The following is a 19,014-nucleotide window of genomic DNA, read 5'->3' on the forward strand; positions in this document are numbered from 1 at the left end:
GCTTTTAAATGTGGGCATTGGGGGTGCCATCTTGGATCCTGTTGCTTGTGTAGCAAATATTTCACTGATGAAGCAATCTTCTCAGTCATCTCTCTGGAATCTCAAGAGATGCCAAAATGTCGGCCATCTGGTCATCAGTATGGTCAGTAAATAGGAATGTGTACATTTGAAAGAGATATAAACTGTATTACTCAGTGTCAGAGTAAACTTCTGGGAACTCCTGTGAGGTCCCTAGTCACCTGGTGCAAATAAGCTCAGCCAAGAGAAATCCCCAAGAAAGCAGCAATTCTCCCCCTATGTAAACGCAGTAGGTGTTTCATCGCTATGTGTGGTCACTTCCTCTTCTGCTGTCCCCTCCTGTAGGTTAGAAAAGAAACTTGGAAGTTTACTGAACAGAATTTCAAGTTGTTGATCTCACATTGGGAAAGGACTGTATGGGTTATCTTTCCCCACCTACACTTTCTTTCCTTCTAAAATAAAAATAAAATAAAATCCCAGGAGGAAGAGGAGGAGGAAGAAGAAGAGGAGGAGGTGTAATGTTGAGATGTTCGGTTCTTTCCCAAGAGGTTGGGGCATCATCAAGGTGTTTTCAGTCCAAAGGCTATTTAACGTTTAATGAAAATTTCAATTAAAAAAAGTGACCCTGTCAAGATCCTAAGGCTAGGCCTATAGAAATAGCAGTTCTTGGATTGTCCAGACTGAGAAGTGTCTTGGTTTCCAGTTGTAACTTAGGTTTTACTGAAATTCAAGAAATGACACCTTTGGAAACATTTAAGTATTTTTTTTTAGACCTATAATTGTGTGTGGTTTTGTTTTTTAAGTCTTAAATCTTATGGAATATAGAGGTGCAGCTTAACTCAGTTGCCTCTAGCTTTTTTTCTTCTTCCATGAGGCAAACAAAACAGTATCTTAAATTAAATCAGAGTTTCCTGAGGTTCTGGAATTTTATTCCTAAATTTTCCACTGGGTAACCTCCAAGGCCCTCTCTTGCCTGTGTCCCCAGTTGACACGAGTCAGGCCCTGACTCCAGGAATGGGTTCGATGTGACTCTGAGGCAGCGTTTCTGAGGAGAGAACCTTTGAAGAGAATAAATCTAGAAGGGCCTGGAACACTTTTAGCCATTGGGTTGTTAGAGAGCCTTTTGGAGCTTCTGAGATTTCTAAGTAGATGATGAAATTTAACACTGTCCGATTTTCTAAAATTACCACAGAAGCATCAATCCCTGGTTTTCATGGGCTCTTTCAGTCCACACGAATAGGTTAGCAAAGATCTTTCAGCGCCACACACCATACACGTGGAAAACTCATTTGTAAAGAAAAAGGGGCAGTTAATGTGCTCAGGAATAAATACAGAAGTCAGGGCCTTCCCAAAGACTGGTATCCATTGGTATCCGTTCTTGACCGCCAGTATTGGAATAATTTGATGATCAGGGTTGGCCTCCAGTGCAGCTCCACTGTCTGCTTCAGCAACAGAGCAGAGAATACCACTTGTTAGCTACTGCTTTGTGACTCTCATGGACCAAGAGTTAATGGAACTCTGCCCTGCAAAATAATTCTGGAGGGAAATGAGACCGTGACAACCGATGGGGTTGAGGAACTTGAACACACGAAAGTATGCTGGAAGACATGATGTGTTCACTTCAACCTCGCTGTCTGTACAGCATTGAGCCTCCCAGGTTTGCTCAGGCCCCACTGTGCTTCATCTAAAGGGAGGAAGTCAAGATGTCAGGGAACAGACAGGATCCACCACTCCCTGCAACACCGAATCCTGTGGCTGTTCACGGATATTGGAGGGGAGAGACTCAGAAGTTTTTAAAAATGAATGTCTGTTGATTCAAAATAACACAGTTCAAAGTAACTAATGGCCCTAGTCTTTCTAAAGATGTATTTGTTTACTATATGTAAGTACACTGTAGCTGTCTTCAGACACTCCAGAAGAGGGAGTCAGATCTCATTACGGATGGTTGTGAGCCACCATGTGGTTGCTGGGAATTGAACTCAGGACTTTCGGAAGAGCAGTCAGTGCTCTTAACCTCTGAGCCATCTCTCCAGCCCCAACCCTAGTCTTTAGTGGAAACAGTTTGTACTTGCTTATTAGAATTTGTTTTTTTTTTTATTTTTAGAGTCTCTATAAACTATATATAAAAATATTTTGTAATGTTTTATATGCTACGCCAATTTATGGCTTGCTTATTAATATTTGATTTGGGTCAAGTGAGTATGGTTGTTATCTTGATCTCTATGAATCCACTGTTTGGTGGAGCATGTTGATAATCTTAATTAGACTTTCCCAAGATTCCTATCAGTGAGCAGTTGTTTTCAGGAAAGATTGTTCTTCACATCTTTGCAATGAGAAGAATTTGGCTTGATGCTCCATGAAAATTGACCATGTCCTGGTGTCCTGGGCCATTTCCATATCATGTTTCCTGCATCAGTATAATGAATTTTTCTTTTAGTGAGTTGAAGAGGGTGGCTTTTGTGTGGGCAAAGACAGAGTACCTGAAGCCTGGGACTGGGGAGGATGTTCAGTGTGTGTGTGTTGTGTGTGTTTGTGTGTGTGTGTGTGTGTTGGGGGTGGGGGGAACATCGGCAAGTTAAGAAAGGGTTAGGAAAGGAAGGGCAGCTGCTTAGCAAACATAAGCCTCGTGCTCTTCTGTCCCCTAGTATCTCCTTACTGAATCGCAGTGCATTCACTGGGACTTTTGTGCCTTTGTGACTGCAGATTTCAGGGGAGGTAGGATGTTGGACCTATCTTGCATTACAGAACATCATATATATATATAGCCACTGTAGGGAGAGGTCAGAAGTACATCATAAAGGCTTCTATGATCACTATGCTAGGTGCCGTAGAAAGCTGGCATGATGGGTGTTCTGGACCAAGGTGGGAGCAGGTCCAGATCACTGCGACATCTGGGCTTTTCCTAACCTCTCTCTAGCATCTTGAGTTAAAGGAGCAAGTAACAGATTTGGGAACTTAGAGAAATAACAGACAGGCAGACCCAAGAAAGTTCCCTTAAACTTTACCCTTTCTGTCTAATGGAAAGATAGTTGACATGACAGAGTAACCATGAACTTGACCCCTTCCCTGGCTTAATGCAGTCATGGCAGCCAGTTGGCACATTTCATGTTCTGGGTGTAAAACACTCTGAATGTGTTATCCTTTTGCTGATGCTTTTATATGCACGCTGCCTGCAAAGTTATAGTCTTCCTTTGTCAGATAATTTTTCCAGAGGACATTAACATTTCCAACCAATCATTTATTGTATAGCTTAAAAAAAAAAAACAAAACCAAACTAGAACTGTCATTTCTGAGGGAGACTCCATATCTGGTCCCTGCTCTGTGTTAACTGCTTGTTCACGCATGCATTGTGGGCGGCATCTGTTACCCAGGAAGTGACATTTCCGAGGGAGATTCCCCCGTGGAAATCATAACTTTCCCGTTCTCTTGCTGCTTTTCCAGAATAAACTTTTTTTTTTCTTTTTTAATTTGGTGGGTTTTGGTAATTTATAATACATGGTCTCAGATGGAAACTGTCTGCAACTCTAGTCTCTGTTACCCGCTCCCCACCACCAACACCTTGCAATGAAAAAGAACAAAAGCTACTCACTTGTTTAAAGAAAACTCTCTTCTGGGCCCAAACGATTAAAGGCTATGTGCATTGTGAAACTCATTGTGCTTTTTATAAGTGTTAGGTGCTGGGTTGAAGGTTCACAGGCCACTTCTAAGTCGGGTTTTAGGAGTCACTTCATGCAGGAAGACAGGTTTGCAGCTTCAGGAATGGCTGCCTGGCTCAGCCATTCTCTGTCACCATTCTTATCTGAAGTGTGCAGCTCAGACTTAAGACTGTACCCACCACCCTTGAAAAATAGTTCCATGTCTTCATAAGCATGAGGTCATTAACCGGAATGCTCTATAAAGACTGCGTTGCTGGCGACTGTACTATTAAAATGTATACCATTGGACCATCTTATCAAGAAGAAACCCAGTTCTATAAGGAGCCTGCCTCTGTCTCTAATAGTGGTAGATATTTCTACCTCGACTCCTTTTATATTATAACTTCTGTCCATTTGTCTTTCAGCCAATACGGGACATGTTAATGACCCCTAATTTTATAAATGAAATTATTGCTGCTCATATTGTCCAGATGTGAACCTAAGCAGACCGTGTGGGCTTTCTGACTTAATGGCTAAGCGATGCCAGTCTTTCCCTGGTAATTGAACCTTCTGTCATCTGCAGTCAGCAGATGATGGTCTCGAATGAAGCAGGAGGCACACAGTCAAACTTCCTGTTCGTTTCAAGGGAAGCCAGGAACAGATGGAGAAGCGTCAGATACAAGAACCTTAGTAATCACACGGTTTCAGTAGAGCCCTGCTCATGTCCTGCCCTCACGCTGGACACTATGACAAACTTGGAGATAGCTGGAAACCCAACAGGTTTTTGGCTTGTGTCAAATGCTGTGGGTGTTCCCAGCTCCACTCAGCTCAGCCCAAATGCCTTTCCAGGAGGGCAGAGCCATCTTGAATAACCCCAGTAAAAGTGTGCCTGCTTACTCCATCCTCTTGGAACACTATGGTATACTTCATTTGTTTGTCTTAATAGTTTTTATTTTGAAGTGAATACATCCCCCAGCTGACCAAAGCCACATAGAGGAAGATTGGAAGACTATTTGAAAGAGCACTGCTGTCTATCCAGTTCTGAGTCCACCAGTCTTGTGCCACAGCCTGCTGGCAGGTCCTTGCTCTGTGCTGACATTGTTCCAAGTGTGACTAGGGCGGGCAAGAATGACTGTAAAAGTTTTGGTTAATTCATTTTCTGTTTTACATTTATAAGAGTAAGTGCAGGATGCATGTCAGGAAACTTGATTCCATGCCTCCTTCTGTTCAGAGCCCCTATTGCAGGGCCCTGTGACTTGTTTCTGTCCCAGTCTGAAGTCCACATGGTGGCTGTGCCATGTATTCTGTGTGATTTCATCTAAGATCTGGCTTTTTCCCTTCCAAAGTGAATGGTCAGTTGGGAAAGGAGAGAACTGCACCCAAGCTGCTCTAACAAACACTCTTGTGGTTTTTAAGAGTGAGGAGGGATGTGTGTCGAGTCGCTATGATGGGGCTTGCTCCCATTGGATAGCCAGCAATCAGATATGCTATGCATTAGGTGGATTCTCTTAGGAAAGAAGACTATGTTCTGTAAAGGCCAGACCAGGCAAGGAGCAGTTCTCACTTCCTGAGTCCGTTCTCTGGCCACAGAGCCACTAATAATGTTGCCATCTGGCTCTGGACAGTCCATTTATGAAGTACTTAGTACATGGGGAGTCCCTTGAATTGAATGCTGGATCTGGATGGTTTGGTTGTGTGCGACTGAACAAATTCTTTAACTGGGTCTCCGGTCTGCCCACCTCCTCATAAAGATGGGATGATGACACAGCCCTCCTCACGGTGTTGTGGACAATTGTATTTGGAAATTTCAGTACACCCACTCAAGTCCAGAATGTAGCACCTATTAAATCATCATCATGTTGGCCACGACGACGACAACGACAACAACTGTCATCTTTGTACCCACAGTTCAGATGCTCTGGCCTTAGTGCCTTGTTTCTGATCTTGTGTGGATCGGGATTATTTTTCCATAACCACATTTTAAAAAACATAGTTTTCTGAAGAATTAAATGACTGAATGGTAACACACACACACATACACACACACACATACACACATCCCAGAATAACCTGGGGTGGGAGCTGAGTGGGCTCCTCAGACTAAGCCACCTTCCCCTGTCCCGTCATTGACTGACTGTAGTAGTTCACAGGCAGATTTGTTCCCCCTACCCTTTCTCTCAGAGTCCTATAGTGCTGTGCATGCATTGCTCAGAAATCCAAAACCATCAAAGGAGGTTACTTTGACAGATGACTCAGAAGTGCGGAAGAGTGAGGACTGGAAAGAGAAGTGCTCCTAGAGCCTTAACCTCTTTGGGGGGGGGGTGGTGTAAGCACTCACACCAGCCTCCCAGTCTGTCCCAAAGGAGACTGATGCTCCTTCCTAGGCTGCTGTGACGGCTCCCGGAAGTGGCCTGAATGTGTAGCATAGTTTCCACTATCCCCTTTCCTCCCTCACTAACTGGCTTCATGCTATTCACAGTTCCACGGTCTTCCTTCCTCACCAGATCTGAACACACAGAGGCTCCTGCAGCCATCATCTCTGATTTGTAGCTGTCCCAGGCTTTGAGTGAGATTCACGTAAGACCACATGGCCCGTTGTCTTCTGCGAGGTCCATGTTCAGAGGTCACTGGAGCTCTTCAGTCTTTTTTATTCTAGCAGGTTCAGAAGGATAGGTCATTGTAACCAGATGATGTGTCGGTGACTGCTACCACCCTTTCACTTTCTAATGTTTCACACACACATTTGAAGGAACCTGTGCTTGCTGATGCCAGCCATCCCTAACTCGTGTGATTGACAGGGTTTCGGTAGCTTGGCAGCAGAGAACACTTTTTTTTTTAATTGGATATTTTCTTTATTTACATTTCAAATGTTTTCCCCTTTCCAGGTCTCCCCTTCGGAACCCCCTATCCCATTCCCCCTTCTCCTGTCTCTGTAAGGGTGTGCCCCCCCTCTCGTCCTCCCACCCTGGCTTCCCCTACACTGGGGCATTGAACACCCTCAGGCCCAAGGGCTGCTCCTCCCACTGATGTCCAACAAGGCCATCCTCTGCCACATATGCAGCCAGAGCCATGGGTCCCTCCATGTGTATTCTTTGGTTGTTGGTCCAGTCACCAGGAGCTCCGAGGGTGTCTGGCCTGTTGACACTGTTGCTCCCTATAGGGGGCGGTAAACCCCCTCAGCTCCTTCACTCCCTTCTCCAACTCCTCCATCAGGGAGGGGACACCCACACTCAGTCCAATCAACCATTGGCTGCTAAATCCACCTGAAAGGTGTACATGTAATACTTTCATATTTAGCTATGTTTCCGACTCCCCCCTAGAGTTTAAGAACTAGAAGCAGTTTAATATGGCTGGTCTTATTAATCCTATTAATCTTTGATCATTTCTCTCAGCTGCACTGTGAGGATCCAAAGATACTGGATATTTAGTTCAAAGTTAAGTGACTCTCACTGCCCATAGAGAAACCAGGAACAGGTCAAGCACGTTCCTCCTCTTTTGGATCCCCCCCCCCTTTTTTCTTTTCTAGATATAGTGACAGTTGTGCTTAGAAGAGGATCTAGTCATACAAAACATAAAACTCACAGAGAGGCCACGGCTGGCTTTTAACCCCTCTCTGGTTTTCCTAAGTGGCTTCAATGAGCTTGTGTTTACAAGGCTGTTGCAAAAGCGACCAACAGGCGGAGCCCTAATGCAGTCTTGCAATGATTTCTTTTCACTTCTCCCCTTGAACAAAGTTGCCCAAGCGCTATTGGAGCCAATTGAAAACATCTGTTGTTTTATTTATAGCTACAATTTCTAAGAAGCATATTCTATAGCGGTTGAAAAAGGAGTTGACAGCTCATAATTCATAAAGTTACTGGGGCTAATCTGATAGAACAAAATGTACAAAACTCCTTCCCATGGTGCAGGCGCTATCACTTCCTGTTCAACCCTACAAAGAAGTGGTGGCTAAGCGGGGTGGAAGGGCAACACAGAAAGGGTCCTCTCTGAGATGCTAATGGCAGAAGAGAGCACCCCACAGCGAGGGCAGTGCCTTCCCCTCTGCCAGGCTGAGTCACTGGTTCTTTTTCATTAACCACATCCCAGGTATTTCCATTTATAGAAAATCAGCATTTTCCCACCATTCCCACTTTGCAGCCAGGAAGTTTCAGCTGCGTCCTGTCTGCAGGACTAAGAGCTAAGGTGTTGATTAAAAAGCCTGACTGGTTGCCACCCAGATGGGCGGCAGGCTTATTTTACTCCTTTTCATTCAGCAGGTTACTCCTTTATATTGAGTTGCCTACTTCATGCTCCCCGCGTCCCCCAGACCTTTAAGCAATTATTACGACACACGCACTCCTCAAATGTCATCTCCCTGTTTGTTAGCTTATTCTGAGAATCTTTGGCGGAACAAGGTCAGATGCAATCAATATATACTTAATATTTTGTGACAGTTCTATCTACAGTGCTTTCCTGGTATTGCAGTTAAGGGAAAAAAAAATTACCCTGACATAAATGAGTCCCCATAGCTTAGTACTATTTCCAACGGGCGGTGCTTGTAAGAGACTGTACTGAGACAGTCCATCTTACTTCAGTAGGCCCATTTAACATTCTTAAAGCCAAGGTCACTTCTTTAGTGAAGAGGTGGGTAAGTCTGTGTTCATTTATTTGATGAACGTGGTGTCTTTTGATAGAGGAAAATGTGTCCGCCCACCAGAATTAATTGCCCATGCGGAACAGAAGTAGTAAAGACATATTGCTTGATTTCTTTCAAACCATGACCCTTCACACCATTAAGGCTGTGTTTACCTTTATCTCAAGATCATTTGCCTTTATTCTGTGGAATAAAGCTTTCTGCCTGTGTCTTTTTTTTTCTTTTTAATTAAGGGGTTTTGTTAATGAATAACTCTGACTGTTACAGCCTCAGTTTCTCATGTATTTCTCAAATTTTATTGTGAATTTTCCATTCAATATTTTTGAGTCATTCATCTTTCTTGCCCACTCCATATGCAATCCATCTTTCTCTTATTCTTCTTCCTCCGATACTCTAGTCTCCATATATTTTGTTGTGGTTATTTATTTTTACATGTATGGGTGTTTTGTGTGGGTGCCGTGTGCATGTCCTGCCTTTAGAAGCCACAAGTCGTCACTGGATCTCCTGGGACTGGAGTTAGCCAGTGTGAACTGCTGTGCGGGCACTGGCAATCAATCCTGAGTCCTTTGGAAGAGCAGCTAATGCTCGTACCCACCAGTGCCCAGGTCTTTACTGGACCTTTCTTCCACCTGATGACTCACAGAGAGCCCTTCATAGTTTGCCAAATATGATAAGTTGGCCAGTTATTTTTAGCTGAATAAACCCAGTGACATTCCTGAGGAAGAATGTGCTTAGTTTAGCCTTATGAGAAAAATATTTAATAAATGCTGTCCCCAAAATATTTAGCCTGGCTGAGTGGGCTGGCAGGGGCTCAGGCCTGATAAAGGAGAAGTGATGGTAAGAAGCTGGCCCACCAATCCCAGCCCGACTTGAACAAACATGCTTCTTGTCACCAAGGCCCGTACGTGTTGCCAGGATCGTTTATATCAATCTTATGCAAAGCTTTTTGCAGCCTCTGTTCTTGGCTGGGTAACTTCCAGCGCACACCAAGTGGGCCTCCCAAGAAAGCAAGCTGGATCCATTCAGATCAGTTTGCCACTTAACTGCTGTACTAACTTTGGACAAATCACATCGTTATTTTAAACCTTCCTTTTCCTCATCTGTAAAATAGGGATAATTATACAGCCTCCCAAGACTCTTAGGGGTTTGAGAGTGAAAGACAGGGGGCTTCTCACCTCTAGTCGTGGTAACTGGGCTCCACTGCTTCTCCAATGCCCCATTTCCACAGTCTCTCCAAACCACACATCCAAACTAAGGAGTCTTGCCCTTGGCCAGCACTTCGGGACCTCAGTCAAGTTGTGACTCTCGAGATGCACCAAACAACAAGGGTCTCTGCCCCTAATATCTGTTGATCTGACATTAGGTAGGATATCCGACTTAATCACTGAGACAGGGAGACCTTCTACTTAGTTCCATCTGCGTAACACAAGTTAAGGTGTTTTGCGGAGTTTCACTGTAAAACCAGCCTTTGAAACCAAGCACAGCTAGGCAACAGCTATCAGTATTCTGGCTCCTGGTGCCCCTTTCTCTTTATAGCTGGAGGAACACTCATCCTCAATTCTTGCTCCTTTAAAGTTGTGGTCTGAGATCTCGCAGCATGGGTATCAATCACTTGCTCAGCTGGAATTATTGATAAGTACCTGAAACCTTATACAGCAACCCTCTACATCACTGTCAGAAACATTCTTACCCACAGAGGTGTTTTCTAAATACTTAAAAGAGTTTGCTACTGACTTTCTAGACAAAGGAAGTTTTTTGTTTTGTTTTGTTTTCACTTTAGGTGTGGATCTTGATACATGAGCTCAGGTTACCATAAAACCTTAGTAAATTCTGGTAACTTGGTAAGGACCTGGTAAGGAACTCTTCCTAGCTTGCATAAGGCCTCCTTCCATGGATCCTCCTCTGGAAAGAGTGAGAACACTGCTGTCATTATGAAGGACACACCCCCACACACATACACACACCTCATTTAAACTCAATAATCTTCCAGAGGCTGTCTCTTGAGTATTATCACTTTAGGGGCAGAGGGTGGTACCTCAAAGGACTTCAACATATGAATTATGGGAAACACAATACAGTCCAAGGCAACTGATTCACATCCCTTACCTTGAAATGTACCATAAAAATAATTACAGATAACATTTATGACAAAATATTAATTGTAGGATCTAGGTGGAGTATAGCCAGGCATTCAAGTTTTCAGTATATTTTTAAATGTCAGAGAAAAGTCATGGCTGACTAGGATGGGGTCTGGTGATTCTCTGTTGCCTCTGATGTCCATCCAGCCTTTCTTAAAACTCTCAGCATTGTTCATCTGAACCAGTTTACTGCTTTGGCAGCTTCTCTTCCTCAAATTCTGTCCTCCGTTGGAAAGCGTTTGCTTCTGCCTGGTCAGTGGGTTTGTCAGCCGAGATCAGACATCTTCCTGGCCTCCGGGGTCACCATGTTAACTTTCAAGTCCCTTCCATTTCCTCTAATTGCATCTGGGGCTTCTAAAACTCCTCCTATGATCTGGCTTCATTGGAGCATTTGTAACATGTTTTTATACGTTGGATGGTGAGGTTTAGTAACAAATGATGTGAGAGATGTGAGCATTGCGTCCAGCCCTCGCTCACCTTGTTCTGCAAGGTGTTCCTACTTCCATCTGCTATGAACAGGGGTGCCCACTGCTCCACTGTGTGTACCCCTGATTACCCGTATATCAAAACAGTGTGAGAATGGAGGAGAATACATCTGCTGTCTAACTTGGGGGCAGGAGATAATCGGATGCTGCTGTTGAGGTGGCTTTTCTTGAACCCACCAGTACTTGGCCATTGCCTGATGGGAATGAGGATCGCCTGTCTTCTGTGTTACATGACATTCTTACTGCAGTTACCACTGAAGTTTGGGAACCTTGAAATTTTGGGAACCATCATAGCAAACATTTCCAAACCAGGGACTGATGCAGAGAAAACTGACCCATGCTGAGCACTTGCACACTACTTAGGAGCTTATGACATGGACCAAGTGGCTTAATTTCTCAACATCTGTTTCCTTGTCTTTACATCAAAAAATAATAAAGACTATACATCTTTGAGCTGGTATGAAAAAAAAAGAAAAAAGAGCATACATGTTAAATGGTGTGGGTACATGGCTCCTAGCTGGTGCCATTAACACTCCTTCCTTCATGCATTCAACAAAGAGCCAAGTGCCACCACCAGAACATGTGTGAAATGTGATTTTTTTCTCTTACTCCCCACTTCCACCTCCCCATTCTTTCTTTTATAGGTTATCTAAGTCATGCTTCAAATGAAATCTTTCTAAGCCAACAGACCAAAGGACCAACTTCCTTATAAATCACTGGCCTTTGAAATTCCTTGGACTCAACTATAAATTATTTTCTTGCTAGGAAATGGGGGTGGGGACTCACTCTTCCCTATTTACCTCCTGCTCGGCATTTTAATTCGCTGTGCATTGTAAGTTGTCATCTTTACATCAGATTCCAATTTAGGTGATAAAGATCACAATTAATCAGCTTGACTGTCAAAGATTAAGTGTAACCTTGCCCTTCCCGTATTCTGAAGTCACTTTATGGCTTTAGTAGAGGCCGTCAGGCAAAGCTGTGCACCTGTTTAGACTTCCTAAGACCTTTGCCTGCTGTTTGTTTCTGAGGCCGACCTAGAAGCCAGTCTAGAAATAAGATTAAGTGGACAGAGACTCCTATTCTCTTCTGACTTGTGGAGCAAAAAAAGAGGAGGCAGGGGATGAACTTGGAGATGTTGAGAAGTAAGGAGCGTAGGATACCTGCAAGGACTTCCAGGCATCAGTTCAAATCTGTTAGCCGCCTGAAAATGTCAGTGTTACCAATAACCCTAGTTACCTCGGAAAACAGTGGTTACGCCTGAAGGTTTACCTTCACATCAGCTCCCATATTTCACTGCCCATCCTTTCGTCTTCATCCTCCAAAGCAAAACCTAATTCGCTTGTGGAAGCTTAATAGAATTTATCACACAATCATTCCAACTTAGTTTATCCTTCAGACTCAGAGACTTGAAGTCAAATAACTTACAGATTAGTGTTATGGTCCTTATTGGGAGACAATGGTATAATATTGGAGTTAACTTCTGAAAAGATACTGAGCATTACTTATAGAGTGAGAAGCGAAACGTTAATAACGACTCTGTCAGATGCACTTCAAGCTCCTCTCCTTTAAGAAGTATTAGGAAAGCTGACCTAATATTATAGAGAGTCCACTTGTCATCGTGAATGAATACTGAAAAACATCTTTTAATGGAGCAGGGGAGATTGCCCAGTAGTTAAGAGTACTGGCTGCTCTTTCAGAGGACCCACACTCAGTTCCCAGCACCCACGTGGCAGCTACAACTATCAATAACTACAGATCTAGGGGATTCAGTGTCCTCTTCTGGCCTCCTTGGGCACCTGGGGAACATGTGGTTCATGTAGAGTCATGCAGACAGACATTACTATACGTAAAAATGAAACCTTTTAAATCTATTAATCATTCTGGGACTAGTGATTGTCTTTCTACACCCTGGGTACTTTGTCCACTAACTCATATACTTACTCCCATTTTACAGATTAAAAAAAACTCAGGTCTTAAGTCAATTAACTTGTCCAAGATTACTGTTCTTAAGTGGTACCCCAAGGATGGAAACCCACGTCTCTTTGTGCTTTTAATCATGTCAGCACTACTGATGAAACCAGTGTGTACCAAAATGAACAAACCCATGGTTTATTTTTCTACTTTGTTTTTGATTCTTAGTCTTACTGTCTTGCCCAAAGAGCACACCAGCTTTTGATGTGGCTTGCAGCCTGCAGAGCTTAAGAAGTTTGAAGTCCAGGGTATTAGCTGTTATAGGTAGACAGTATGAACGTGCTTGCAGCGTTTGTTTAAGAAAAGAATTGGGGTTGCTTTGATTTGTGTCCACTATTTTTTTTCCTCTTTTGAAGTCACTAGAGAAGATTGGTATAGACTTGGATTCAGCAAGTCAGTAGACACGTTAACATCTTGACTTAATATCGATCCCCATTTGCATATATCCTTTCTTTCCTGTGTATTCCATGTTAGATTTTGAGTGAGAACGAGCAGTTTTTCACACACTTCCAAGCCGCTTCCATTAGGAATGAAATACTTGGCTTGGGCAGTCTCTGCGTTTTGATGTTTCCGCTTAAACTTTCCACTCGCTCCTGCCAGGCACTAACTTTAAAATGTCTTTTTCTTTTCTTTTAATTTTTTTTTTTAAATGGAGAACGCCTCCAGGAGCTGCAGCTGTGTGTTGGTTTCATCTTGCACTTGGTAGCGCTGGCACCACTTAGAGCACAGAATGCTCCTGTCTCCCACACACCTCTGGTGCCCAGGAGTGTTGAGGCTTGCCCACTTCAGTAGTCTGGGAAGGGCTTCAGGTTGGAGAGAGGTTCTCTTCTGTTCTGTGATTGGCTGTCACCAGGGCCCGCAGAAAGAGCAAACAGAACATGCAGCCTCCAACGTCGCATGAGTAATTTCTTCTATGACCTGGGGCTCCTGGTTTACCGAAGTTCTTGTAAGTGTGGAAGGCTAGCCTAGGCTGCCTTCCTTAGCAATTAGACATACTAGTTTAGACTCACTCTTCTCACACCTTTCGACTCTTCTTCCTTTGTTTTCTTTTTTTTTTTTTTCCTTTTCCTTGCACAACATTGACTTTTTCTGATAAAAAATGATTTGGCTAAATGAGAAACTGGGCTTGGGTGTGTCAGGGAATCTGGAGATATTTCCAGATGCGGAAGAAGGATTGTAGCTCTGCAGCCCTTAGACAACGCAGTAGGGCAAGCTTCCAGCCCCAAGTGCAATCTGATTCAGAAGCAGACTGTCTGGAGAATTGCATCGAATGGAATGTATATGTAAAATGGAAATGTTCAGCCTGCTAATTTGGGTTTTGCTTGGCAGCCCCAACCTGTATATTCTGTAGTTTTTGTTTGTTTGTTTTTATTGAATAATTTTTGGTACCATTATATTTTATCAGAGTTTAGTTTGATGCTTCATCATGGACTAATCAGGGAACAGTTAGCCTGTTAGTCATCCCTAGCTACTTCCGGCTGGAATCACTTACGACGAAATCTACGGACAGAAATATAGGTCTTACATGTGTATTTAATGGGATTAGCGAATAGTTAGGCTTAGAATTGTTGTAAGAGAGTAACACTTGTTTTAGAGTACTGTTTAGAATCCCAGGGATGATCCCCATTGTCTAAAGCAGGCAATCGGAACTGCCGTAGCATCCAAGTCTGAATATTTCTGAGAGGAAGCATGCCGAGTGAGAGACCTTCTACCAAGGAGTAGGCATCCTAGAATTGTTGTTGTTTTCATTGTCCTACCTTGTAAAGTTTGCCCTGTCAAGTTCCTGTTGCGCAATCTCGATCAGCTGTTGAGAGTCATGCCTTTGCCCAACCTAGCTTCTTCGGTATTAAAAAATCCAGCTGGGTGTCCCCTCGATACGGCACAAAAAAGGAGAACTCTTCCTCCCCCTCTATGTGCACAGTGCTTTGAAAAGGCCAGTGTTCTCACCACAGTGGCTTTCAGAGACCTCACCTAGCAGTAGTCTAGTTGTGAGATGGAGACACTCTGTAGCTCAGGATATTGATTTTTGTTATTGTTTTGTTTTTTTTTCAGCTGAAGTTGAGGGAGATAGAAACCTCCTGTGTGTGTGCAGCACTTGCCCAACCAGCCAGCAACTGTTGGGTGCATATTTCAATAATAGTTACATGAAATTTTTAATTATCATTTAATTTAGTTTTCATATTTGCCCATGGAAATGATCGAGTTGATAAGATTTTGGAAAGAGATAAACTTTATTAAGCAATTCTGATCTCTGTGCCAGTGGGGTCCCCCCCCCCTCCGATGAAAAATGCTTGTGTTACATGTGAAGGGGAGAGGACTTGTCTTTGGTTTCTTCTGTACATATGTATGTGGACAGGATGACCTTCATTTTGTTCCATGTAGAAGGGAAGGTATTTGTGGGAGAGGATACTGCTGTGAGCTGAAACTCTGAAGTCAAGGGAAGTGGTTTAAAGTTTATCAAAGGAAATGAAATGGTTTGCCCTTTACAGCTGTTGCTGCTGGTGTGTGTGTGTCTATGTGTGTTTGTGTGTGAGTGTGTGTAGTATGTGTGTGTGGTATGTGTGTATGTGTCTTTTGCATGTTTGCTTTCTTCTAGCCAAGGTCTTTTGTTAGGAGATAGCCCAGGCTGTCTCTTACCTTGTAACCTTCCATCTGTAGCCTCCCAAGTGCTGGATTACAGTCCTGCACTGCCATTATCAGTGCTGATCCTTAGTACTTACAATGGGTTTAGTTAGAAATTTTCTTAACGTCATATACATCTTATAATATTTGTAGTGCTGAAACCTAACTATGACCATTTAGTGTTTCTAGGAGTATACGAACTGTCGTCTGTTCTAGCTAATTATAAACACCTGAGCTTATGCATTAATGACCGACAAGTTACTCCTGAAGATGTCGTCATTAAGATTCACAACCTATATTTTGGAGTTTGAGAAATTTAAGGTGAAATGTTTAGCTCCCTCTTCTGGCATAGTTTTGAAAACTACTTTTACTTCAGCCACCCCCACCCCCTTTCTGAATAAGAACATGGTCATCACTGTAATGTTGTCAGAGGGAGTCATTTGAGATTGTCATCCTATTTGATTGTTTGTATTGTTGCCATTGGTAAAATATACACATAACATATGAAGACACAGCATGTCACAATACTTGGTTAAGAGCATTTGTTGCTCTTACAGAGGATCCAGGTTTAGTTCCCTGCACCCACATCTGTCACTCCAGTTCCAGGGAATCTAATGCATTGTCTTTCCTCAAAAGTACCAGGCACACAAGTGGTGCATATACATCATATACATAAATGCCAGCAGAACATTCATACACATAATATGAGATAAATCTTAAAACTATTTGAAGTATCTCTTTTCCTACCCATATATATATATATATATATATATATATATATACACACACACACACACACATACATACATATATATACACATACGTGCACACATGTGTGTATGTGTGTGTGTGTGTGTGTATGCATGCATATGCAAGCAAAGGTTTTTGACAACATCTACACAGGGGCTAAATTTGTTGTTGGGTGACCAGTGGTCATTTGTGTTGGCTTGCAGTGATACCTTGGCATTGATAGAACTCAGTGCAAGGGCACAAAAGAATACCAAGCTACTAGGAATTCAGATATATCAGTTATGGACCATGGACCATGGTAACAGCCTATCTCAAGATTTTATCCAGTCTCGCCTACCTGAGCAACAGTTCTTTCATAATAACGTAGAAGCCAGACTTGCTTTCAGAGTCTCTGGACTCCCCTGGTTGTGTTCAGGACATGGGGCTGAAGCATCATCTCTTTATTCTCCCTGAACATGCAAGCTCCAGTCTAGCCTGGAGCTCCTCCACCTAGGCCCAGCCTGTACTCTGAGGTGCCCTAACATAGGGCAGTCTGTCCTAGGAAAGATGCCCCAGAGGGGAGAACATCAGAAGCCCGGTGTTAGGGGATTCTGGGATTCTTGGTGGGCATTCAGAGAGTTCTCTCTGGAAGGAAACAACACATATGTCTCTGGGGCCCCAGCACTGTGCAGCCTGGCATAGGAATCCCTTTAGGAGATTCCAGTTTCCTATGGTTGGGAATAATTAAATTACTTGTATTTAAATATTCTTCATTGTGTTTGGATGCGCTTGACTGCCTTGCATGAAATCTAATGTTGGAAATATCTCTCTTTCAGCGTTGCCCCTTCCTGATCTGGCCGAGCAGTTTGCCCCTCCTGATGTTGCCCCGCCTCTTCTTATAAAGCTCCTGGAAGCCATTGAGAAGAAAGGTAACCAGACTTCTTACAAGTTTTATTTCATGACTATTCTAATTTATAAGTATCTCTGGGCCACTCGTTATATGACTGTCTTACTAACTGCTGTGGATAGAGGCTATGTTATCCACACACTAGTTGTATGGGGAATCTGTACTGGGAAGAAATCCTGGCTAATAATTTCTAACTCTAGGTCAGTGAGTAGTTCTCAACCTTCTTAATGCTGAGACCCTTTAATACAGTTGTAGTGATATCCAACCATAAAATTATTTTCATTGCCTCTTCATGACTGTAGTTTTGCTTGTGTTATGAATCATATTGTAAATATCTATGTCTTCCTATGGTCTTAGGCAACACCCACCAAAGGGGTCGTGTTCTACAGGTAGAGAACCACTGTTCAAAAACTAACATGTGCTTACTATGTGAGAGCTATTCAATTCTTTCTTTATAATTTAATAAAGATGATTATTAAGATCCTGCTCTTTAATAGTCCACTGGATTTGCCAAAATTATTGACATAGCAGATAAAATTAATTGTTGAGGTTGGCTTCCGAGAATATTTAGTACACATCTAGAATAGATAGCGGATGGAAATTGGAATGTCCCTCTGGCAGCAGGCTCACAGGTTCTCCTGAGAGCTGTGTTTTGCATACACGGTCTGTTTTGTGTCCTAGGACTGGAATGTTCGACTCTATACAGAACACAGAGCTCCAGCAACCCTGCAGAATTACGACAGCTTCTTGATTGTGGTGAGTGTCCCGGGACTATTATAAATGAGAATAAAGTTTCTGTTTCTGATGATGTACCTCACCCCCATTCATACAGCACTGTAAATCTCAAAGGGATTTTCAACTCACATGCAGGAGTTCCTTCTGCCCCATTACATTAGCATCCACACCTTAGCCATGGGGCTTCTGAGTTGGGACTGGAATATAAGCTCTCAACCCTTTCCACACACATAAGCCCCTGGGTTGAGCAGGAATTGCAGAAACAGTCTTTTTTGGCATTTACCTGACTCTGTGTCTCTGTCATTGTCCCCGAGCCTTGCTTGTCAGCCACATCTCATTCATTTGGGTCAGCCAAAAAGATTCTAAGTCTGTGTCATTTAACGAATGTCTCCTGGTGTCCTCTTACCCTTTCCTGTCTCTCTTTCCCTCCCACCTGGCTTGCTGGCTGTCTTGCTCACCTGCTCGCTTTTTCCCACCCTGTACACATTGAGAAACATGGCATTGGGTGCTTTCTTCGGTAATGTACCGATAACCCTGCACTCTGCAGAGAGAAAGTACCAGGTTAGTGTTGAGTTATCCCTACTGTGCTGGCTTTCAGGATGACTTAACATGTCATTGAACATGGAATTGGGAGAAATTGAGAGCATTTGGTCTCCTGAACCAGCACCAGGCAAGCCAGCTCCGACACACCATTACTTAGGAGACACCAATTCATTCTGCCAAATGGTGGCTTCGTATGGCTTCCTCTTTTCCTTTTCCATATAGGATAAAGTAGTACAAGTTACCCTAGCTGACTTCCTTCTCATGCCAGCTCCTCTCTCTCAAGTCCTTCATCCCGACACAGTATTCTGTCCCTTTCTGCTTCTTTCTTGGAGCTTTCTACCATGCATCCTTTACCCAAGTTTGTAGATTTAAATGAAAGAGTTGCATTTGCTGCTGTTCTTATTCTGGGCAAGGTTCTGTCAAAACTCTGCTCGCCTGGGGCTGCCCACATGACCCTCACAAGGTAACCCTCTGAAGAGAGAAGCCACTTCGGGATTAGGCAACTCAGGGAATTTCAGGAAAAGGTGTTTCTTAGAGGAAAGAGTGAGACTAGATGCGTATCAGTGCTTGCTTTTACTTGAAGCAAACCCAACCAAGT

General features: G+C 43.2%; 1 protein-coding gene across 1 annotated transcript in view; it reads left to right on the plus strand.

Moving 5' to 3' along the window:
• The window catches only part of Pik3r1 (phosphoinositide-3-kinase regulatory subunit 1), an 86,531-nt gene that overhangs the window by 40,281 nt on the left and 27,236 nt on the right, over window positions 1–19,014 (plus strand). Inside the window, exons 3-4 of the mRNA XM_021180331.3 lie at window positions 17,068–17,160; window positions 17,820–17,894. Coding sequence (XP_021035990.1) covers window positions 17,068–17,160; window positions 17,820–17,894 — 168 coding nt within the window. The remainder of the gene's footprint in view (window positions 1–17,067; window positions 17,161–17,819; window positions 17,895–19,014) is intronic.

The sequence above is a fragment of the Mus caroli genome, unplaced genomic scaffold, assembly GCF_978045245.1.
Source record: "Mus caroli unplaced genomic scaffold, Mus_caroli_1 scaffold_15, whole genome shotgun sequence".
In the NCBI taxonomy this organism is placed as follows: Eukaryota; Metazoa; Chordata; class Mammalia; order Rodentia; family Muridae; genus Mus; species Mus caroli.